This window comes from Giraffa tippelskirchi, chromosome 9 (genome assembly GCF_054371585.1).
Source record: "Giraffa tippelskirchi isolate mGirTip1 chromosome 9, T2T-mGirTip1v1.2.pri, whole genome shotgun sequence".
Classification (NCBI taxonomy): Eukaryota; Metazoa; Chordata; class Mammalia; order Artiodactyla; family Giraffidae; genus Giraffa; species Giraffa tippelskirchi.
Window position 1 is genome coordinate 151,714,581 of NC_137283.1, and position 25,048 is coordinate 151,739,628.

General features: G+C 39.9%; 1 protein-coding gene across 13 annotated transcripts in view; it reads left to right on the plus strand.

Annotated features, from left to right (window-relative positions):
* Positions 1-25,048, plus strand: part of CCDC170 (coiled-coil domain containing 170) — a 90,644-nt gene that overhangs the window by 13,820 nt on the left and 51,776 nt on the right. For 5 of the 13 annotated variants that reach the window (XR_014065504.1, XM_081530280.1, XM_081530275.1 and 2 more), the window contains exons 2-4: positions 13,162-13,290; positions 15,763-16,019; positions 21,380-21,521. Coding sequence is in view for 12 of the 13 variants with exons in the window: in XM_081530275.1 (XP_081386401.1) it covers positions 13,162-13,290; positions 15,763-16,019; positions 21,380-21,521 (528 nt within the window). In the remaining variant the exon portion in view is untranslated. Of the gene's footprint in view, positions 1-1,152; positions 1,257-13,161; positions 13,291-14,563; positions 15,276-15,762; positions 16,020-21,379; positions 21,522-25,048 lie in introns of all 13 variants that reach the window. The other 8 variants (XM_081530276.1, XM_081530278.1, XM_081530277.1 and 5 more) reach the window with 5 other exon arrangements.

Sequence of the window (25,048 nt, forward strand, 5' to 3'; positions counted from 1 at the left end):
GAAAATAACACATTTGCGCTAATTTTGGAAATGATGTTTTAAGTTACAGTCACAACTGAAGAAAAAGGCAAGACAAAACATCTCAGTGTTTTCTGATTAACAACTGAATGTAAGTGACATACATCAATGAGGTTACAGACTAAATATACTGCAGTGTGATATTATACCATGTGGATTAATGTAATTTCCCATAATGTCCATGTAGCATGTCAGTATAGCTGTTACACAGGAAGTGGCAATAAGCTTCTAAAGACAGGATGAGTTAAAGAAACAATTGCAAATTTATTCATCAAGATATTTTCCTAACAAGATAGAGAAAAATTACAAATTATGTAGGAAGGGACCTTCACCCTAACAACGATTAAGAGTTATAATTTTGGTTCCTTCAAGATTAGTATTTTTTTCAGATGTTTTAAACATTTATTCTCATCTGACAAAATGTGGATGAATAAATAATTCCTGGCTTTTCTTCCTCAGTATATCTTGGTCGGTCAACTCTCTCCTCTCCCTCCTAGTTTCTTCTGAAGCTCTTATCTCTGTTCTAGGTTGATCTCTTGGCACGGCTAATTTTAAAAACATGAGACTTGTTATTTTCCATTTTTACAAGAGATGAGTGAAATTCCACCTATATTTGTTCCGACAGGACCATTGTTAGCAATAATAAAAGTCTCTCAGTTGTGTCCGACTCTGCGACCCCGTGGACTCTACAGTCCATGGAATTCTCCAGGCCAGAAGACTGTAGTGGGTACGCGTTCCCTTCTCCCGGGGATCTTCCCAACCTAGGGCTCAAACCCAGGTCTCCTGCATTGCAGGCAGATTCTTTACCAGCTGAGCCACCAGAGAAGCTCCTATACTCACCTAACAGGGCATCTTCCACTGGTCTCAGCTGGAGGCTGGGTCCAGATGATGAGTCTTAATACAAGAGGCCTCAGGAATGTGTTTCTGATATTAACTAAGTTGATGTTGTCAAATGACATTCAGAGGGTTGACTGAAGAAGCAGCATTCATTCATACTCTGCTCTGCTTCAGAATTATCCCTGAAAAATCAAAACTCAAACGAGATGCCTAACTGGACTCCATTGTTTTGACCCTGCTACTGAAGTGCTCTTACTGAAAAAAGGCTTGACATTATGACGTTGAATTGTTCCACAGGTTTGGAAATTTCTTGTGATTTCCTGTAGTGAGCAACTTGTTTGCTTTACCTCATGGTCCTGGTAGATCGTGTGACTCCGGTTGATCTACTTGAAAGAGCCCAGGTAAACTGGTCCATCCCTAACAAGTGCTCGGTACCAACAGTACAGTAAGTACCCTATTGTGAACCTTTAAGTTACGAACTTTCAATGATGTGAACATGCATTTGCACGTCCAGTCATGTAAGTTAGCTCACTTACATATATTGTCACATGTGTGCATCGTCTACAAGTGCTTGTGCTTTTACTGTACAGTACTATAAAGGGCACAGTAGTACAGCATCTTTGTTTCAAGCCCAGGATGTCTGAAAGTAAGTGTAAAAGCAGAGGTGATGTAGTTGGTACTACTGTACTTTTCAAGGTACGGTACTATAAGATTAAAGGTGTTTATTTTTTTGTGTTTGTTTCTTTAATGTATTATTTGTATGAAAAGTATTGTAAACCTATTTACAGTACTATATGGCCGATTGTGTTAGTTAGGTACCTAGGCTAATTTTGTTGGATTTATGAACAAACTGGACTTAACAAATGTGATCTCCAAATGAAACTCGTTCATATATAAAGGGTTTATTGTATGTCCAGGATACTTGCTTTCTCTTATTTGTTCCCTCTTTTAACTTTTCTTTCCTGCCATTTTCTTACTTTCTTTTTTTTGTTTTTCTTGTTTGGGCATTGGTAAAAAATAAACTTGAGACTTTGGATGGAAGTTAAAGTCATTCTCTAAAATCTAGACATCTGGTAAACTGTAAAGATTACAGGGAACACTAGTGGAATGGGGACTAGCCTTTAGTTTATGGTCCTGCTGTGGTTTAGGAGAAGCTATTCAGTGATTAGCTCCCTGATTCTGGGAAAGATTGAAGGCAGAAGGAGAAGGGGATGACAGAGGATGAGATGGTTGGATGGCATCACCAGCTCGATGGACATGAGTTTGAGCAAACACCAGGAGATAGTGAAGGACAGGGAATCCTGATGTGCTGCAGTCCATGGGGTTGCAAAGAGTCGGACATGATTTAGTGATTGAACAACAACAACAAAATTCAGTGATTGGGAAGTACGTTCCAGAACACCCACGGAGTCAAAGGGAAAACGTTCTCCTATCAGGGCTCAAGGTTATGTGATACATCCATGGTTTTATGGATGTCAATGCTACTATTAGGCTTCCCTGGTGGCTCAGAGGTAAAACAATCCTCCTGCAAAGCAGGAGATGTGGGTTAAATCCTTGGGTTGGGAAGATCCCCTGGAGAAGCAAATTGAAACCCACTCCAGTATTTTTGCCTGGGAAATCCCATGGACAGAGGAGCCTGGCAGGCTATAGTCCATGGGGTCGCAAAGAGTAGGACACGACTTAGGGATTAAACAACAACAGCAATGCTACTATAGATGGACAGGCTGTGATGTGTCATAATGGGAGAATCTGTGTGCTTCCTAAACCAGCCCATCATCCCTGGGGCTGGGGATGCGGTAGAAGTCAGCCAACTCCAGAGGCTGGTGGAACTTTGCATAGCAGACGAGATCAGGGAGTGAATCACATGGGAGGATGGGATATTAATAAGAAGAGCAATACACCCATCCATTCCTTTATTCTGCAAATAATTATTGAGCATTTACATTGTGAGGTTCTGGTTAGGTGCTAGGTATGACTTAGTGGATATCGAAGACTTTTTAAAAAATGATTTTTAAGTTTGTTTTTGGCTGTGTTGGGTCTTTGTTGCTGCTCAGGCTTTTCTCCAGTTGCTATGAGCGGGGTTTACTCTTCTTGGCGGTATGTGGGATTCTCACTTCAGTGACTTCTCTTGTTGTGGACATGGGCCCTAGGATGTGTAGGCTCAGTTGCTGCGGCTCCTGGGCTCTAGAGCACAGGCTCAGTAGTTATGGGCCATGGACTTAGTTGCTCCTTGGCATGTGGAATCTTCCTGGATCAGGACTCAAACCTGTGTCTCCTGTATTGGCAGGCAGATTCTTTACCACTGAGCCATCAGGGAAGCCCTATCACAGAGTCTTAAGGGAGAGAGACCTTACATAATTAATTACACGTATCATGTATTCCTTACCACTCTGTAAGTGATCTGAAGGAGAAGCATAGGCTGCTATGAGAGAATCAGTTCAGTCGCTCAGTTGTATCTGACTCTTTGTGACCCCATGGACTGCAGCATGCCAGGCTTCCCTGATCATCACCAACTCCCAGAGTTTACTGAAACTCATGTCCATTGAGTCGGTGATGCCATCCAACCATCTCATCCTCTGTCGTCCCCTTCTCCTCCTGCCTTCAATCTTTCCCAGCAGCAGGGTCTTTATATAGCTGGAAGATAGTGGTGTGGTCAGATGGGAATTTTGACTGGTCAGGTCTTTCCAAATATTTGCCAGAGGGAATACGGACTTTGAAATGGCCCCTATGAGAACAGTGAGAAGATTACTATGAAGGTGAATACACTGTCCATTAGATGATTTTCTTGGTGGTCTCCACCACTCTGATCTTCCCCAACCTGCCTCCTGCTGAGTACTTTTTTAGGGATGGTGTGATGTAGGTCTTGGGGAGGAGAGAGGGTGAGATTAGGGGGTTCTAGCTTTAGAAAGGAAGGGTTTCCTAAACAGGGGTCTGTCTGCTCTAGATTGTCCTCTACAGCGGGCTGAGGACATCCATGTCATCTTCATGATAAGTAGTGAGAGTTGCTAAGCACTGCCATTTTGGATTTGAAATCTGCCTGTAACCCGATTTATTCTGGATACAAAAGAGAGAAAAATTCCTTCTAAAAACTTCCTGTAGATCTTGCTTTGTTGCCTTGTGAGAATTCTTACAGGGGGGTTAAAAATTATTTGGTTTCTTCCTAACGTGAAACCTGGAGAGATTACATGTTGCTAACGTGTCCCACTGTCTTCTCATTTTTTACAAAATTCGTCTCTGGGGAGATTTGGTCGCTTTCAGGAGTGTGTATGCTTGAAGTTGTGGCTTCCTTTTAACAGAAGAAATGCTGCTAGGGATGATGAAGTAGCATCATTTTGCTGAATTTTCTCTGGGCAGAGTTCAGGGTCACCACGGAAGAGAGAGCAGGGATGTAGTGCAACACACATGTTATTTAAGGTTGTTGTCTCTTTCTAACTTGTCCTTGGTTAGTTGGAGATCTTTTTACAGTTAATAAAAACATTAAGAATCATTGAATTCTTGTTTTAATCCTTGAAGATACTATTTTGGCTATAACATTGTATTATTCCATTCATTTTTGTGGTGAACTTCCTGTCCAAGATGTAGTCAAAACTTTCTTGTTGCATAAAAAATGCATTCCAAGAATTGCTGGAAATTCAGTAATTCTTCTTTCTACCTCTGCTGTCTTGTGCAAGCTGAGGTTCAAGTTCAGGGTTTCCCGCTGCCTCTGCAGCCGATAAAGAATTTACAGGGTATTCAACTTCTTAAATCTAAAGATTAGGATGTTAACATTGAGAACATACTGAATTGGACTCTTTAAACATGCTTTCAATTGTCTTTTACTTAATTAAGAAATAATTTTAATATTACAATTGCAGCCACTTTTCCTTTAAAAATGAGAACATTACACATGAAGCTGTGGTTTCTTTTGTCAACCACCACTAATCTTAATCCCCTTCCCCCATTCTCCAGAGATAATTATTAAATACATTTGGTGAGTATCCGCCAGATCATTAAAAATACTTTTTGTGTTCATACTTATACCTGTAGAAAATATTTTATGTTGTTTAACACTTTTAATTTTCCTTTTTTTTTTGCTTTTTATTGATTTTTATTCTTTAAGCTAATTTAAAATAACATGTATTTTTAAAACATAAATGGTATCATACTATTAGTTTCATTCTCTGATTTACTTTATTTGAAAACAGTATGTTTTTGAGATCTATCCATGCTGCTTTAAATAGATTTAGTTCAGTTCTATTAAGTGTTTTCTAGATTCCCATCTTATGGATGTACTATTGTTGACCAGATCCTATATTGATGGACACATTGTGAACCATGAACATTCATGTAGAATTACAGGTAGAATTGTGTGTTCTGGGGTATATGCTGAAGTGCCTCTTGCAGTGTCAGGAACATTTCATATGCCCATTCATTAAATGTCCTTTAAACCTATCTTTTAAATTAGATAGCACAGAAAAGCAATTACTGCTTTCAGACCTACTACCAGTTGTTTGCTGTTTGAAAAAGGAATTGCCTTTATAGCCCTTAATTGCCTCATTTTCAGATGAGGGTATAAGAACAGTCTCTACTCAAAGGGCTGTTGTGAAGACTGAATGGGGATAGTTCCTGGGTCAATGAATATTAGATATGTATCATATGATACATATCTAGTAAATATAATTACATATTTAATATTTGTTAGAGTTACATCAGGATTAGTATTTGAAGCAAACCCTCAAAAAGTTTGGCGTCTAAGTTTTTCTAACTGCAGTCCTTCCCATCCATGAAAAAATGATTCAGTTTCTTTTAGTGGAGCCATAGTATTAAGAACATTTTGGAATACTGTATTCTTTTCAATAAAGATATTGAGTTGGAAGGGTTTTTAAATGACATCCAAGAAAAATGTGATTTGAGAACAGTGTCAAAATAATAGATCAGCTTTTTCACAAAGCTTGATTTAAAAAAAGCTTCACAAAGCTTGATGCAGAAATGTCTTCCTCTAAAATTTGTTCCACAACTGCTAAGATGATGACACACTGCTTTATTTCCTGAATTCCATACCCATCACACTGTCCCTGGCAAGCACTTAGGAAAACCCAGAAACCAAATGCAGATGTAAGAAAGTAAAGCAGGAAAGTCCTTCAAAGTCTGGAGAAGAACTGATAAGTAGTCAAAATTGGCATTGGTTGGAGAAATACAGTTTGTTGATGCTGTTGTTTAGTCGCTAAGTCGAGTCTGACTCTTTTGTGACCCCATGGACTGTAGACTGCCAGGCTCCTCTGCCTGTGCGATTTTCCAGGCAAGAAGAGTGGGCAGTGTGTTGCCATTTCTTTCTCCAGGGGATCTTCTGGACGCAGAGTTCGAACCCATGTCTCCTGCATTGGCAGGTGTATTCTTTACTGCTGAGCCACCAGGGAAGCCCATAAATACAGTCTGCAGTACTTAAGTTATGCACCTTAAATTAGGGAAGAATCTACTTGAGGGGAAGAAGTTAGAGAGTAGGGGAAAGAGTCTTAGTGAGGATTGCTCACTGGGGCAGCCCTGGAGGCTTGAAGAGGGAAGGGGAGAGAAAGGGAAGGTGATAGAAAGGAAAAGAGAGACCAAAGGAAGCATTCCCCTCTGAAAGTGCCTCAGTGACCCAGTTGTGGACCGTGGTATGGAATAATGCTGGAACAAAGAGGAGTCTGATTATGAGATGGAAGGATAGGAATGGATTTAGGTACTTTTGTGTGTCAGAGGTAAGCAGTGATTTTCTTTTCTCTCTCTCTCTCTTTTTTATTCCTGTCCATGGGAAAATAAGACAACTAAACACCACAGAAGCAAGACTGGCCCAAGGCATTGTCCTCAGGCCGGATAATTGGACACATTGTGTACCAAGTTATGAATAAGCTGATCTCTTCTTTTTGCCTTTGAGCTTTGAAACCATCCTTTATTCTGAAAAGCCTATGAGCCACCCTGTGAGGCAATTTCAATCATTATCATAATATCAGTAGCCGAATCAAATCATAGGTAGTTGGCTTTCTAAAATTAATGTGAAATTGCTTCATGGATTGGCTGGGAGATCTAATAACTTAGAGTGTCCTCATATGAGGACAAATGGATGAGTTTTAATCTTGCCATTTTGAAATTGGGGTAAAATTAGTTTTTTGTTAAAGTGAAGATTATTTAATATTTATAGAAAAATTTTCCAAAAACTTTATTAACTCTAGGGAGGCTTAATTAAAAGAGCAAAACCCTGAGATGTCTGGCCTCACGTACATTTCAATCCCTATGTTACTGGTGGTGTTTCTTTGTCCCTGTGTTCTCCTTAAAGACACTGCATGGCAGAATTTATGATTTTTGTGGATTCTTGTCCTTGTTCCTTTTTTTTTTGATTGAAGGGGAAATATTTACTCTGATTATGAAATTAATGCACAGTCACTGTAAAAGATGTAGAAAATATAAAAATGTAATAAAGAAGAAAATAAATGTAGTTCTATGACTAAAAGATAACCTTAGTAACATTTCTTCCCAGTAATTTTCTTTTCTTTTAATTGTGTTTAATTATGTAATTAATGCATAAATATACTTTCTTGAAAAGAAACCAAAGCCATTCCCTTCCCCAGCTCCAATACTACTGTCAGCCTCAGAGATAAGGATTGTTATATAGCTGATGTGTGTTCCTTCAGACCTTTTTTTCTTCTCTAAATATATTTGCAGAAGAGACACAGTGCTTTCCCTCCATGTCTGTTTTATGGGGAAAAAATGTATCAAACTATGGATCTATACTTTCTTACTTTTTTCCAGTGGTATATCTTGGAGATATGCTTATGCCCAAACATACAGGGCAATTTCCTACTGTTTATTGCCTAGTATTCATAGTATGGGAGTACCTTTTTCAACAATTGCCTTGCTGATGGGAATTTATATTGTTTCACCCCTCCTCTCTTTTTTGTTATCACCGATAATGGTGTGATAAGTATCCTAAGACCTACTGTTATGCACATATATGACTGTTTTTTAAGGGGAGATAATTGAGAGGTAGAACTGCTGGGTCATAGTATTTACATTTAAATTTTAATAGAGTGTGATTAAGAAGGTATTCAGAGGGCTTAACCAGCTTTATTTATACCTAAGATGAAGTGATACAGAAAGGTTGAAAATTAAAAGCTGGAACAGAGGTATATAGTCAGATACAAATAAAAAGAAGTTCGGGGACATGGTCGCAGTATCAGAAAGGGCTGAATTATGAGCAGAAATGGTTAAGTGAGATAGATAATGGCAATTATGGTGCTACATGGTGTAATTTACAATGACTATATGCAATTTCTGAATCTTTGTACCAAGTCAAACAGTACTAGTTTCCATTAAGCAAGAATACAAGTGCTCTAAGGTGACGGAGAATTACAGTAGCAATAAAGCCTCTAACTCACTTTTCTCGAGCCATGATCAAGTAAAAGGATAGAAATATATAAGCTAGAAATGCCTAATTAAAATGGTGAGCAAAGTAGAACGAATTAATACATATTGAACTTGAAGCTCCAAAGATAGAGATTATACCTTCTTTGTATTTTTTGTAGTACTTGAAAAAATTTTATTAAAGTGTAGTTGATTTACAATGTTGTGTTAGTTTCTGCTGTACAACAAAGGGAATCAGTTTACATATACATGTATCAACTCTTTTTAGAGTCTTTGTTCATATAGGTCATTACAGAGTATTGAGTAGACCTCCCTGTGTGATACAGTAGGTTGTTATCTATTTCATATATATAGTAGTATGTATATGTCAATTCCAATCTTCCAATTTATCCCCCCACACCTTACCCCCTGGTAACCACAAACTTGTTTTCTCCATCTGTAACTATGAGAATATACCTTCTTTTTATTTTTTTGGCCCTGTCCCACAACATGTGGGATCTTAGTTCCCCAATGAGAGATTGAACTCGTGTGTTCTGCATTGGAAATGTGGAGTGTTAACCATTGGACCACCAGGGAAATCCTGTATCTTCTTTTAAACTACCCACTGGATGTTCATAAAATTGAACATTCGCAAAAACCTTGATGAATTCCCTGAAATAGAAATAATAGAGACCAGGAAGATGGTGAAAATGGGTAATGGCTGGTCTAAGAAGGGCAGTCTTCTAGTTTGAATGGACCCAGTTCTGCATGGAGACTGGTCCACTCCACTGGTGTACACCTGTGAATATCAGTCCCAAATGAAGATGGGTTGTCTGAGCACAGTGCGTTAAAACAGACATCCTAACAAATTCTGAGAACAGAAAGCCACAAACACAATGAAGCAATTAAAACAACTCAGGTCAAGGGAGAAACTCAGTGCACAGCAAAAGAAACTATAAGCAAGGTGAAAAGACAACCCTCGGAATGGGAGAAAATAATAGCAAATGAAACAACTGACAAAGGATTAATTTTCAAAATATACAAGCAGCTCACACAACTCAATACCAGGAAAACAAACAGCCCAATCAAAAAGTAGGAAAAAGACCTAAGCAGGCATTTCTCCAGAGAAGATATACAGATGACTAACAAACACTTGAAAAGATGCTCAACATTGCTCATTATTAGAGAAATGCAAATCAAAACCACAAAGAGATATCACCTCACACTGGTCAGAATGACCCTCATCAAAAAGTCTGCAAACAATAAATGCTGGAGAAGGTGTGGGGAAAAGGGGATGCTCTCGCACTGTTGGTGGGATCGTAAATTGATACAGCCAGTATGGAAGATGGTATGAAGATTCTTTAAAAAACTAAGAGTAAAATCACCATATGACCCAGCAATCCCACTCCTAGGCATATACCCTGAGGAAACCAGGTTTGAAAAAGACACATGTATCCCATTGTTCATTGCAGCACTATTTACAATGGCTAGAACATGGAAGCAACCTAAATGCCAATCAACAGATGAATGGATAAAGAAGTTGTGGTACATATACACAATGGAATAATAAAGTGGAATAATATAATATATGGAGTATATAATATATTATATAATATATTTATATAATAATATAATATATAGAATAACTCAGCCATAAAAAAAGAATGCATTTGAATCAGTTCTGATGAGGTGGATTAATCTAGAACCTATTATACAGAGTGAAGTGAGTCAGAAAGAGATAAATATCGTATTCTAACGCATATATACAGAATCTAGCAAAATGGTTCTGAAGAATTTATTTACAGGGCAGCAATGGAGAAACAGACATAGAGAACAGACTTATGGACATAGGGAGAGGGGAGGAGAGGGTGACATGCGTGGAGAGAGTAACATGGAAACTTACATTACCATATGCAAAATAGATAGCCAACGGGAATTTGCTGTATGACTCAGGAAACTCAAACAGGGACTCGGTATCAACCTAGAGGGGTGGGATGGGGAGGGAGATGGGAGGGAGGTTCAAAAGGGAGGGGATATATATATATATATATACCTTTGGCTGATTCATGTTGAGGTTTGACAGAAACAACAAAATTAAAACAATTATCCTTTGGTAAAAAAATAAATTAAGAAAAAGAGAAACTCAGGCTAAACATAAAGAACACTACATAAGGGTCTATGGGACAGAGAAGGAAGGGCTAAGAGGAAATGAGTAGGCATAAATAAATTCATGTTTTCTTCTTTCAGTTTTCATATTGTTTTTCCCTATCTTTGTAATCCTCTCATGCTTCTGTGCATTTCTTCTCATTTCAAGCTATCTCAGAGTGTATTGAGGGAATTATTTCTGTGGTATACTCCATAGGTAAGCTCAGTGTCTGACCCAGAATAGACTTTTCGTAAACATTTGCTGATAAATAGTCTCAAGTCTGCTGGACTTTGAAAGGGGATTTAGACCCTAGCAACTGTCTTCTAAGGGCTTCCCAGGTGGCTCAGTGATAACCCGCCTGCCAATACAGGATCTGCAGGTTCGATCTCTGGGTTGGGAAGATCCCCTGGAGGAGGAAATGCAACCCACTCCAGTATTCTTGTCTGGAAAATCCCATGGACAGAGGAGCTTGGCAGGTTACAATCCATGGGGTCACAAAAGAGTCAGACACAACTTAGCAACTAAAGGACAGCTGTCTTTTAAACTCAGTAATCAAGAGTCTTCCTCCTGTAGGCCCTGTTCCAGTGTTAGAGGCAACAATATCTTAATGTGTAGTTTCTTTTGCCTGTGAACGTGTGAAGATGCTAATGCTTCTGGTGGTACTGTGTTTCATCGTAATCTCCTCAAATAAAGGCCCACTTCTGAACTGTCTCAGAGGCTCTTACTATTATGGCCAACGGACACAATATTTTTCATAAGAAAGAGATAAAAAATTGTAGTATGACTATGTCATGTCCTAAAAAAATCATGTTAGTCAATGAAAGAAATAATCATAGTCACTGAGAAGCTTATTTCCCTAAGGAATTTTAGAAAATGGTATGCCAGGCATGCTATAGTTCAATCATCTAGTGAGTGACCTAGGTCCTCACATGGGCTGTTTTGGAAACATGGCTGGAGTGGTTGGCGTGGAGAAATTCCGTCTGAATAATGAGTGAGGCTAACAGGATGTGGTTCTCTTCATAGATGCAGTTAAACGCTTTATGCTTTCACCCCAGGAGTACATACCTACCATCTTCTTGGATGTGTTGTGATTGGCAAACACTGCCTGTTACTAAGTGCACTGGAGGTTCTGTTTGGCATCTTGTGCATTGAAACACACTAGTCATGACAACGCTTGTTATGAAATTCAGGGCTTTAAGATGACTTTTGCATTCATGAGTATTTCCAAACAGTAGTCTCCAGCAGTTCTGTAGCTAGGCAGAGTCATTAACAGGTTTTACTGATGTGGCCCCTGAGGACACTAGATATTCCAGGGAAACCCTCCTTTATATGACCTCTTTCATATTCCTTCAAATATGAATGGCTTTCCTGTATGTCTTTCACAAAGACCACAAGCCCTGGAAACTTCATAGAAGTGGGTATCTGTCCAAACTCGGGAATAATTCTTGCAAGAGGCAGGTGTTATGGCACAAGTAGGACAGAAACAGGACCAGAGGTTACAGACACAGACCTACAGTCCAAACCCATCAAATCTCTTCTGCAGATGTGTTTATTGGGATTGTATTTAAAAAAAAAAAAAAATTTTAGATTAGTTACCCAGTTGCGAAATCTGGGACTTTTTTTTAATTCAGAAAGTCTGGATAGGACTTCCCTGGTGGCTAGGTGTAAAGAATCTGCCTGCCAATGCAGGAAACACAGGTTCGATCCCTGGTCCTGGAAGACCCCATGTGCTGCGAAGCAGCTAGGCCTGTGCGCCACACCTATTGAGCCTGTGCTTTAGAGCCTGAGAACTGCAACTACTGCAGCTCCTGTGCTCTAGAACCCTTGGTCTGCAACAAGAGAAGCCACTGCAATGAGAAGCCTGGGCACTGCAACCAGAGAGTAGCCCCTGCTCATTGCAACTAGAGAACAGCGTGCAAAACAATGAAGACCCAGCACAGCCAAAAATAAATAAAAATTTTAAAAAGTCTGGATGTGGGACTTGTCTTGAAAAATTAGAATAATCAGGCCATGCTGAGATCCCTGTTTTTGCATTGGCAGCCATCAGTGGAGCTGGGAGCTCTTCCCTTCTGGGTGGAAAAGAACTCCAGGCACCACCACTGTCTCTGGCCTCAGGCATTCGTCTGAGTCAGCTTCATGACCCCAAGACAGGCAGTGAGATGGAGAGTAGATGGCATTGTGGGTGATTATGAAGGAGACAGACTTCTACTCCTAAATCACATGGTCTCTTTTATAAACACTTTATTCAACAGCCCAGAGATGAGTTGATAATCTTTGTAGTCTGAAAACAGAAGAACTATGAAAACTGCCTCAAGGTTAACATCTGTTGGTTCTTTGTCAGTTCTGTCTGTTCTGGTCAGAGGTCAAATAGCACTGGAGTAGGGTGGATGGAAAACTCTGTAAAATGGCAAAGGCCAACTCTTCACACAGCTTGTGGGATCTTAGTTCCCCAACTAGGGATAGAACTTGTGCCCCTTGCAGTGAAAGCACAGAGTCTTGACCATTGGACCACCAGGGAAATCCTGGCAAAGGCCAACTCTTAAATGCCACCCCCCTCTACCATCTGGGGAGAGCTATCATTCATTCCTGGTGGACCTTATTATTGGGTCCCGGGCTGCCTCCTCCTTCACTTAGAATTTTGAGAATGAGAATGAAATAATCTGAACCATACCCTTCTCTGAGCAGCCTTTCCAACATATTTGGATAACAAAGAATGCATCTGTACTAATCTTGCTTTGCACAGCTGCATGAAAAGATTGTTTAACTCTCTTCTGTATATTTTGTCTTTGGGGGAACCCTATCAGGAAGCTTATGATCATCTCTTGGAAGTCCCGGTCACTAGGGAGCAGTTAAACCACTATCGGAATGTGGCTGAGGCTGCCCGGAGTGAACTTGCAGCAACGTTGGTCAAATTTGAATCTGCTCAGTCTGAGGTGAGAATCTGTGTCTTCATTACTCACAAACGGGCCTTGTTAGCTTCCCGTGGAGGAAAACAGAGTATAGAGGTAATTAGAAACAGGGCAAAGGGACATAGGTTTAAACTTCTGGGTAAAGTTTATTTTCTTTTTCTCTTATTGTGCCCCAAACCTCTGGTTGGCTTCCCTGGTGGCTCTGTGGTAAAGAATCTGCCTGCCAATGCAGAAGATGTAAGAGACTCAGGTTTGATTCCAAGGTCAGGAAGAGTCCCTGGAAAAGCAAACAGCAACCCACTCCAGTATTCTTTCCTGGAGAATCCCATGGACCGAGGAGCCTGGTGGAGTCCATGGGGTCGCAAAGAGCTGGAAGCGACTGAAGTGACTACTAATACCTTCTGGTTGGGGAGAATTCCTGAAAGGCTGTGCTTTTGCTGGGCTGGGAGGTGAGGTTACCTGGGCTGGATTCTGGCTCTCAGGGGAGCTGTCCTTCCTGAGAGCGCCTGGGGCACCTGGGGACTTGGGGGGCCACGTGGGCTTTGGAGGGCTCTTAGCAGCCCTGGGAGAAGCTTTCTTTAAGGTGGATTGCTTGCAATCTGCAGTTCTAGGGGTGGAAATCTGCCTCCCTTTTTTGCGGTGGTTCTGCTTGCCTGGGGAAGGTTCTAGGAAGGTGACCAAGATCCATCTACCCTCGGGGCTGGATCCGTCTATTGTGGAGTTTCTGGGAGATTCTTGCTAGACTCACTGCACTTATAGATTAGTGGCCCCGAGGAATCCTAGGCTTGCCTGTGAGGTAACTGACAGTCTCACTAGACTGTCAGGCTCCCATTGAATAATGAGTTGATAATGTGTGTGTATGTGTACGTGAATAAATGTAGGCATGCATACTCATAGTTCCAAAAAGTATAGTAGTAGTTGTGTAGTATAGTGAAAGTCACTCAGTCGTGTTGGACTCTTTGGAACTCCATAGGCTGTGTAGTCCGCCAGGCTCCTCTGTCCATGGGATTCTCCAGGCAAGGATACTGGAGTGAGTAGCTATTTCCTTCTCTGGGATATCTTCTCAGTCCATGGATTGAACCTGGATCTCCTGCATTGCAGGCGGATTCTTTACCATCTGAGCCACCAGGAAAGCCCTTCAAAAAGTATATGTATTCATAAAGTTTTCTAATGGGGTGGATCTGATAGTTTATAAGGCACATACTGTGTTCAGTATTTTAGTGTGAGAGAAAAGTTAATGTGTTTCCTTTGTATAAATCCTATAATGATTTTCCTTTTCTCCTATATTTTTTTCCAGAAATCCAAATATTATTTTTCTTTATCCCCCTCAATAAGGGTCCAGAAGGCTGGGGAAGAAATTCTGTAATATATTGAATAGTCTGTATTGACTTGTGAAAGGGTCGTGGCCATGAAATTACAAATAGCCTACCTGTAGCTTCCTTGTTTCAGCAGCAGCAGCAGCAATAGCAGTAATACAGATTTAGAAAATGAGTTTCCATTGCAAAATATTTTATTCCTTTTTGCAAAATACACCACACCTGTCTCTTGAGTGAGACTCATTCATCACAGGACATTGCTCAATAGGTTTTTGACTGGAAATAGAACTGCCATAAGACCCAGGAGTCCCACTGCTGAGCATACACACTGAGGAAACCAGAATTTAAAGAGACATATGCACCCCACTGTTCATTTCAGCACTGTTTACAATGGCTAGGACATGGAAGCAACCTAGATGTTTATCGGCAGACGAATGGATAAGAAAATTGTGGTGCATATACACAATGGAATATTACTCAACTATAAAAAGAACACATTTGAGTCAGTTCTAATGAGGTGGATGAAAGTGGAGCCTATTATACAGAGTGAAGTAAGTCAGAAAGAGAAACACCAATACAGTATATTAACGCATATATATGGAGTGCTTTAGAAAGATGGTAACGACAATCCTATGTGCAAGGCAGCAAGAGACACAGATGTAAAGAACAGACTTTTGGATTCTGTGGGAGAAGGTAAGGGTGGGATGATTTGAGAGAATAGCATTGAAACATGTATATTACCATATGTAAAACAGATGACCAGCGCAAGTTTGATGCATGAAGCAGGACACTCAAAGCTGGTGCTCTGGGACAACCCAGAGGGATGGTGTGGGGAGGGAGGTGGGAGGGGGGTTCAGGATGGGGGGACACAAGTGCATCTGTGGCTGATTCAGGTCGATGTTTGGCAAAAACCAGCACAGTATTGTAAAGTAGTCATCCTCCAATTAAAAAAGAAAAGACATTGCTCAGTAGTTTTTTGAAAAAGAATAAGAGGGCCCACTGTTTAGGCATAATTTCCCATCTGGTAATACAGAAGCAAATATGAAATAAGAAAGTAAAGTTGGATTAAGTCATGAATAAAAAATTGAAATTTTAAATTATGATTTTGGGTCTTTTTCAAGGTACTTCAAACTTATATCCTTGAAATCTTTTCCCTCGTTTTACTTCTCTTCCATGTCAGCTTCGAGAACTGCGATCCAAGATGCTTTCTAAAGAAGTTTCCTGTCAAGAGTTGAAAGCTGAGATGGAGAACTACAAAGAAAACAATGCCAGAAAATCGTCTCTCCTCATCTCTTTGAGGGACAGAGTTCAGGAACTAGAGGAAGAATCAGCGGCTCTCTCCACTTCTAAAATTAGAACTGAAATCACAGCTCAGTCTGCAATCAAGGAGAACCAAGAGTTAAAGAAGAAAGTGGTAGAACTAGACGAAAAATTACAGTAAGGATATTTCAATATATTTCTCAGTGGAGTTAGTGTTAAAACACCAACTTCTGATAGCAGGATATACCTTTGAAGGTACTGGCATTTTGCATTATTTGGCCCTGGAACTATTCCACTATATATATATATATAAAATTTGGAAGATTTCCTCTAAGTAGAGGTTTAACTGGAGGTTGTGGAATAGTACACAGAGTGAGGGGTTTGTTCAGAAGCTAGTTATAAAAATACTTTAGAAGCCCAGAAAACGCCCCAGACCACCCTTAACACTCCTCATTAAGTTTTATTGCCGGTTTATGCAGAGAACTTAGGAAATCTAGGTTTTCTACATGTAGTTCTGCCAAAAGGTGATTATTGAGATAAAATTGGGAGCTAACTGTTCTTAAAATATGATTTATAATTCTGTGTATAATAACTTAAATCACTTTACTAATAAAACACTTGGTATTTATTTTACTTATTTCATCTTAAAAAGATTAAAAACAAAAACCCAGTGCTTCCAGATCCTGTCCTCTTTCTCTCCTTCCATTTAGAGCAAAATTACTTAAACATGTTTGTATGTACTCACTGTGCGAATTTCTCTCCTCTCTCAGATCTACTCCACTGAAGCCACTCATTAAGGTGACCAGTGACTGCACACTGCAAATTAAATGATCAGTCTTATCTGATCTTCCAGTTCATCAGTCAACGTTGGTTTTTTCCCCTGAACCGCTTTCTTCTTTTAGCTTTCAGGGCACTGCGCAGGCCTGCTTTTGATCTTGCCTTTCTAACTGCTCTGTCATGATCTCTTGCTTTATCCTCCTCATGTCCTTGACTTCCAAGTATTGGAGTGCCCCAGGGCTCAGTCCTTGACTCTCTTCTTGAAAGTGAAAGTTGCTCAGTTGTGTCCGACTCTTTGTGACCCCATGGACTCTACGGTCCATGGAATTCTCCAAGCCAGAATACTGGAGTGGGTAGCCTTTCCCTTCTCCAGGGGATCTTCCCAACCCAGGGATCGAACCCAGGTCTCCCACATTGTGGGTGGATTCTTTACCAGCTGAGCCACAACGGAAACCCAAGAATACTGGAATGGGTAGCCTTTCCCTTCTCCAGGGGATCTTCCCGATCCAGGAATTGAACTGGGGTCTCCTGCCTTGCGGGCTGCTTCTTTACCAGCTGAGCTACCAGGGAGCTCTTTTCTGGTTTCTATCCAAGTCCACTCTCTTAGTGCTCTCGTCCAGTCTCATGATTTCAAGTGTGACCTAAATGCTCATGACTCCCACGTTTCTTCATAAGACCTGCCTATCTTATGACCTACTGAGCATCTTCACTTGGATGTCCAACAGGCATCTCGAACTTAACAAGTCCAAATTAGTGTTTCCACGAATTCGTCCTGTGGTTTTCCTAATCTCACTGAATGATAATTCCACTCCTCTAGTTGATCAGGGCAAAAATCTTGGATCATCCTTGCTTTCCTTTCTTAGATCCTTCAGTAAATCTCGTCATTTATCTCTACCATCAAAATAAATCTAAATTTTTACTACTGTCCATTGCCACTAACCTAGTCTGCATCTCAAATTTTACCCCACCCCCCCGCTTTCCTTTCCTAGATCCTTCAGTAAATCTCGTCATTTATCTCTACCATCAAAATAAATCTAAATTTTTACTACTGTCCATTGCCACTAACCTAGTCTGCATCTCAAATTTTACCCCACCCCCCCGCTTTCCTTTCCTAGATCCTTCAGTAAATCTCGTCATTTATCTCTACCATCAAAATAAATCTAAATTTTTACTACTGTCCATTGCCACTAACCTAGTCTGCATCTCAAATTTTACCCCACCCCCCCAAATGTTTCTTACTCCCTTTTCTGCTTAGTCTTTTTCTTCAGCCCTATAATATACTGCACATTTTTCATATATTTATTTTTTGATTATTGTCCATCTTCCCAATTAGGACATAAGTCCCATGAGGGCAAGGATGTTAATCTGTTTTGTTTACTACTGTATCTTTAGCACCTTTAACAGAACCTGATGCATAGTAAGTGCACAATAAATATTTATTAAACAAATGAGTAATAAAATGATATATTCACTGTAGGAAAGTTTTTAAAGATATAGTACAGTATTAAAAAGAAAATTACTCAAAACCTTATGATTCCAGAAAAACTATAGTTCACAGTTTGTTGAACAAATATTCAAACAGTTGTACCTAAATGGCATCATGTACTGAAATATTTTTCCTAAATAATATGTTATAGATACTAAAAAAATCTTTCATGATATCATTTTTTAATGGCCAGTGATAGTCCATTGCCTGTTAATATCATAATTTACTTAACCAGTTTTTTTTGTTGTTTCCTTTAGATGCTTAGGTTAGTTCCACTCAAAAAATTATTGTAAACCAAGATGCAATGAGGATCCATATGTGTTCATATTTTCACATTTATATGGTTATGTCCTTATGGTAGATGCCTGGAACTTTGTTAGGTCAAAGTGAAATGCAAATAGAAGTGGTAATAGTTTAGAAGTTCCTGGAATAGAGAAGTAAGATTGAAATCTTGGAGTAAATGTATTGAATCACACACATAAATCAATCAGAGCCATGGCATTTACTGTGACTTTCATGAGTTAGAGAGACTGAATACATACTACCTTTCATATGCTGAAAATGAGAACTCAGAGATATATTGATGCTGGTCTTTTATTGTTATACATTTTTTAAATAGAAATATGGCATGCTTTTGAGTATATGCAATTACATACTTGGTTAATCTTTGAATTGTGTGAAAGAATTTGCAGTAACATTTGAGTGTTGTTGTAAACACTTAACATGGTAAAAAGGGAAAACAATAATCATGTTTATTATCTAGGGTACTAAAAATGATGCCAAATTATTGAAGTGATTCTAATTTGCCTTTAAAATAAGTCTGTTTTTTTTATATTCTCTTAGTCTTTAACGTTTAAAGCATTAGAAATAGACCATGCTATTTCAGCAAGCCTATGTGAGATTTGAAATAAAATATTCACAGCAGGGCATAAATTGACTGATTTTCCTTGATTGGCCCATTTCAATACTCTTTAAAAATTCTAGATGTGCAAAAACTAATCATGATCTTTGCTGATGACTGAACACCTCTCTTTGGAGGTCAGCACATCCTCTGCTTCTGATGTATTTTTTAAATTATATTTACTCTTGGCCACGAATCAAGGAATGTCCTAAGTAACCCTTATGGATCATTGTATAGTGACCAAAGCTTGGTCTCTAAACTCACTGTAGCATCACTTTCTTTCTTCCCCCATTAAGCCTCAAACAGAGTCATGGATCCATTTGATCTAGAGCAGCAGTCTCCAACCTTTTTGGCACCAGAGACCGATTTCATGGAAGACAGTTTTTTCATGGATAGGGGATGGCTGGGGTGGTTTCAGGATGATTCAAGCACATTGCATTTATTTTTTTTTATTTTTTATTTTTTTATAAATTTATTTATTTTAGTTGGGGGCTAATTACTTTACAATATTGTAATAGTTTTTGCCATACATTGGCATGAATCAGCCATGGGTTTACATGTGTTCCCCTTCCTGGACCCCCCACCCACCTCCCTCCCCATCCCATCCCTCTGGGTCATCCCATTGCCCCGGCCCTGAGCCCTTGTCTCATGCATCGAACATGGAATGGTGTTCTGTTTCACATATGATAATATACATGTTTCAATGCTATTCTCCCAGAACGTCCCACCCTCACCTTCTCCCTCAGAGTCCATAAAATTGTTCTATGCATCTGTGTCTCTTATTCTGTCTCGCATATAGGGTTATCGTTACCATCTTTCAACTTCCATATATATGCATTAGTATACTGTATTGTTGTTTTTCTTTCTGGCTTACTTCACTCTGTATAATGGGCTCCAGTTTCATCCATCTCAGGAGAACCGATTCAAATGTATTTTTTTTAACGGCTGAGTAATATTCCATTGTGTATATGTACCACAGCTTCCTTATCCATTCATCTGCTGATGGACATCTAGGTTGCTTCCATGTCCTGGCTATTGTAAACAGTGCTGCGATGAACATTGGGGTACACGCGTCTCTTTCAATTCTGGTTTCCTCGGTGTATATGCCCAGCAGTGGGATTGCTGGGTCATATGGCAGTTCTATTCCCAGTTTTTTAAGGAATCACCACACTGTTCTCCATAGTGGCTGTACTAGTTTGCATTCCCACCAACAGTGTAAGAGGGTTCCCTTTTCTCCACACCCTCTCCAGCATTTATTGCTTGTAGACTTTTGGATAGCAGCCATTCTGACTGGTGTGAAATGATACCTCAGTGTGGTTTTGATTTGCATTTCTCTAATAATGAGTGATGTTGAGCATCTTTTCATGTGTTTGTTAGCCATCTGTATTTCTTCTTTGGAGAAATGTCTGTTTAGTTCTTTGGCCCATTTTTTGATTGGGTCGTTTATTTTTCTGGAATTCAGCTGCAGGAGTTGCTTGTATATTTTTGAGATTAATTGTTTGTCTGTTGCTTCGTTTGCTATTATTTTCTCCCATTCTGAAGGCTGTCTTTTCACCTTGCTTATAGTTTCCTTTGTTGTGCAAAAGCTTTTAATTTTAATTAGGTCCCATTTGTTTATTTTTGCTTTTATTTCCAATATTCTGGGAGGTGGGTCATGGAGGATCCTGCTGTGATTTATGTCGGAGAGTGTTTTGCCTATATTTTCCTCTAGGAGTTTTATAGTTTCTGGTCTTACGTTTAGATCTTTAATCCATTTTGAGTTTATTTTTGTGTATGGTGTTAGGAAGTGTTCTAGTTTCATTCTTTTACAAGTGGTTGACCAGTTTTCCCAGCACCACTTGTTAAAGAGATTGTCTTTTCTCCATTGTATATTCTTGCCTCCTTTGTCGAAGATAAGGTGTCCATATGTGCGTGGGTTTATCTCTGGGCTTTCTATTTTGTTCCATTGATCTATATTTCTATCTTTGAAGCACATTGCATTTATTGTGCACTTCATTTCTAATCTAATGCTGCCACTGATCTGACAGCAGGTACCGGTCCATGACCCAGAGGTTGGGTACTCCTGATCTAGAGGACCACCTGCCACTTCTGCAGATCCTAAAAGGTCAAGGACACGAGGCAGGTAACCTGTCTCCCTTGCTAAGATGACATGAAGATCTCCCTACATTTCTGCAAAGTATAAGTGCTCCAGAGTTGCTTCCATTTTTCTCCTTCTTTAACTGGGCTTTGAAGATAATTATGTGCTCTGTGTCTGGGAAACTATGTTGTGTTGAAAATGATGATTGGTTATTTCCCAACAGAGAGCTCAAGTGCTGAACTTTGATGAATGTTATCTTCTTTGGTGTTAAAACTTATTTCTTATTTGACCAATAGGAAATGTTTAAAGGAAAACGAGGAGAATAAGAATCAAGTCTCACAGAATTGCAGGAAACATGAGGAATTTCTGGCTCAACTTCGTGACTGCTTAGATCCAGAGAAGAATGAAAAAGCATCAGATGAAGATTTAATTCTCAAGGTGCTTGTATGAAGGCTAAAATGACTATACGTTGAACGGTCATTCTGATGTGTGCCATGAAGAAGGAACTGAGGTTAAGTCTGGGGGTGCAGGAGAACAGGACAGGAGCCAGTACAGCATTAACCAACCGTGTGATCTGGGAAAAACCATACCAGCTCTCTGAGCCTCAATTCCAAGATTCTTTCTAGCATTATTTGGGATTAATTTTTCTCCAGAAGCTCTCTCTGGCTCAGATGGTAAATAATCTGCCTGCAGTACAGGAGACCCGGGTTCAGTCTCTGCGTTGGGAAGATCCCCTGGAGGAGAAAATGGCAACCCACTCCAGTATTCTTGCCTGGAGAATGCCATGGATAGAAGAGCCTGGCAGGCTACAGTTCATGGGGTCACAAAGAGTCGAAAACAACTGAGTGACCAACACTTACTTGCTTACTTAATCTCAGAAGGGATTGATTTTTTGCTTAAAATATATTTAGATTGTCAAATAAAATTTATTATTCATTTAAATGATATGTTTTAGGAAGATTTTTGTTTGTTTTAGGTACAGTCAGAAACACATGCACACAACTAACAACCAGAACCTGCTGTGTGTTATTTGGGGGATACTTGTGTATCAGGTTAAGATTAGCTCTATAGTACTTTTTAATTTTACACTAAAGCCAAAAAATAAAAATCCTGCTGTGATGGTAGGTTGCCATTGAGATGGAAATTAATGATATTAACTGAATAATTCACTTGGCTTGTAGTGATTCATTAGGGAACCTGAAGGTATTTGAATGGACACCATATCTCTGCACCTACCCTTGCTTCTGAATAGCTTTCCATGCAGCCATTTGTTTATAAAACAATGTTTTATTTATTTATTCTTTAAAATTGAAGTATAGTTATTTACAATGTTGTGTTAGTTTCAGGTGTACAGTGAAGTGATTCATATACATATAATTCAGTTATATATATGGGTGTGTGTGTCGTGTGTGTGTATATATATATATATTCTTTTTCAGATTCTTTTCGCTTATAAGTTATTATAAAATATTGAGTATAATTTGCTGTTCTATACAGTAGATCCTTGTTTTATATACAGTAGTGTGTTTATGTTAATCCCAGACTCTAGGGGTGAAAATCTCTAGGTCCATCCATGGTGCTGCAAATGGCAGTATTTCATTCTTTTTGATGCCTGAATAATATTCCTTATGTGTATGTACCACATCTTCTTTATCCATTCCCCTGTTGGTGGACATTCAGGTTGCTTCCGTGTCTTGGCTGTTGTGAATAGTGCTGCAGTGAACACTGGGGATATGGCCATTCTCAAAGGCCTCCCCTCAGTGGTTTATTAGTAAACGTCCCGTGTGTACCCTGTGAGTGCTGTGAAATGATTTCATTTTACTTCAGGAAGTTCCACCTCACTGATGAATTTTGGTTGCTCAGGCCTAGGTCCGTCTAGTTCCCTCAAGGTGCTAGATGCAGCTCTTTCTCCACCTCCCTGTTGCCAACATGTGACCAGGAAGCCTGGCTGTAAAAGTCTACTTTGCATTGTAGTTTGGAAGCTTATCTTTAAAGCAAGTGGTGGGGAAAAGAGAAGAAAATTTAAATGCTTCTTCCTTAAGACACCCTTTCCCACCTCACAGGTGATCTCCAGGTACTAATCTGTGTTGAAACAATATTAACCTCGCCTTTTTATTTTCTGTTCTTCTAATGCCTTGATATCTGGGGCCTTGCTGACCTTGGGTTCCAGGGTGAGCCAGTTCTTAGTAAATGACTCTCCTGGGCGCACAGCTTTCCTATGCAAACAACCAAACTCAGAGCAGCTCACACCCCAACCACTTCTTTCTACCAGGGTTTTACACTCTGGGCCACCATCCAACCAATCACCCCAGAACCAGGTGCCGGATGACTAGAGATGGCTCCTACACTCCAGAACCCACTGAAATTCTTCAAACTAGGCAACCCTAAGCCTGCTTACCCTGCCTCACCTCTTTCTTCCTGGGGAAAACATGTTTTCACCCTGGCTCCCTCGGTTTCCTGCCTAGCCCTGGTGCTCCCTGGGTGGCCCTACATGGCATGATGTGCCACCTTCTCTCAAGAACTGTGAGCAACAAACTCTCAGTCTCTCCTGATTTGTTGGCCTCACTGTACCTGAATGATAATATAACCTATATTTTTAAACAGACACTAGAACCCTAGAGCTTTAGCATCTCAATCACCTGAGCAAGTCCTCACCTTATTGATTTATTTTGACCGCAGTGGGTCTTTGTTGCAGTGCATGGGAGCTTCTCTAGTTGCGGTGCGTGAGCTTAGTTTCCCTAAGGCACGCTCCCCAACAAGGGATCTAACCCATGTTCCCTGCTTTGGAAGGTGGATTCTTAACCACTGGATCATCAGGAAACTCCTGCTCCCCATCTTACATAGAAATCACTGGTCAAGAGTAAAAAGCCTGCTGCCTTCATCAACACTCACTAGGTGTTCCCTGAGGTTACCAAAACCACTCCAGTTTCAAAGCCATTCCTTTATTCTTTTCACGTCATGACTACATGTATACACACACGCTAAGGCAAGATGGTAGAAAAGAAGGGGTTTCTAAGAACTTATTTGACATCCATCCATCCACTTCCCAAATATTGAGTGAGTGATTTCTATGTGATAGACACTATTCTGGGTGTTGGGATACAGCAGTGAATAAGACAAGATGGAGTCTGTGCCCACGTAAGAGCTTCCACTGTTGTGGGTCAAGGTGCAGAGGCAAAAAACAAATAAGTATACAATATTATCCCACAGAGTGAAAGGTGCAGTGAAGAAGTACAAATCAGGTTCTGGGGAAAGACCATGAAGCAAGTTAGAGTCATGGGATGCCGGTTTAGGTAGACTGGCTAAGGTGTGCCCTCTGGGATGGGGACTTTGAAGGGATATTGAAACCACTGTATAGCACAAGGAACTCTGCTCAATGTTATGTGGCAGCCTGGGTGGGAGGGGAGTTTAGGGGGAGATTGGATACGTGTGTATGTATATGGCTGAGTCCCTTTGCTGTCCACTGGAAACTATCACAACATTGTTAATCAACTATACTCCAATATAAAATAAAAAGTTTTTTTTTTTTTTTTAATAAAAGGATGTTGGAAAGGAAAAATGTTCAAGAGAGAGGGGAACAGCCCTGAATCAGGAGCAGGGCACCATGTTGGCAAATTGTTGAGGCTAAAGATACGTCACTTGCCCAGATTGTCCTGACACACATGTAGACCATGTCTTGTGGAGTTTCAGGTCTTCCTACAGGCATCCTTGAGCTGTCTGCATGGCTGTTTCCCTGGGGCCCAGGAGCCTGGTTGGTTTTATTTTCCCTCCTTCTAAATCATACAAATCTTATTAATGTTCCCAGCTAGCCCCTCAAATGCACAACATGAAGAGTGAAAAGCCCAGCTTGTCCCAGTGATAACCATGGTTTGAGCATATTATTCAGGATTTTTTCTATGCTTATATTAATTAGAAGGACTTTCTTTTGAAATAAAGAGAGTCCTGCCTTCTTCTCTGTATTTCTC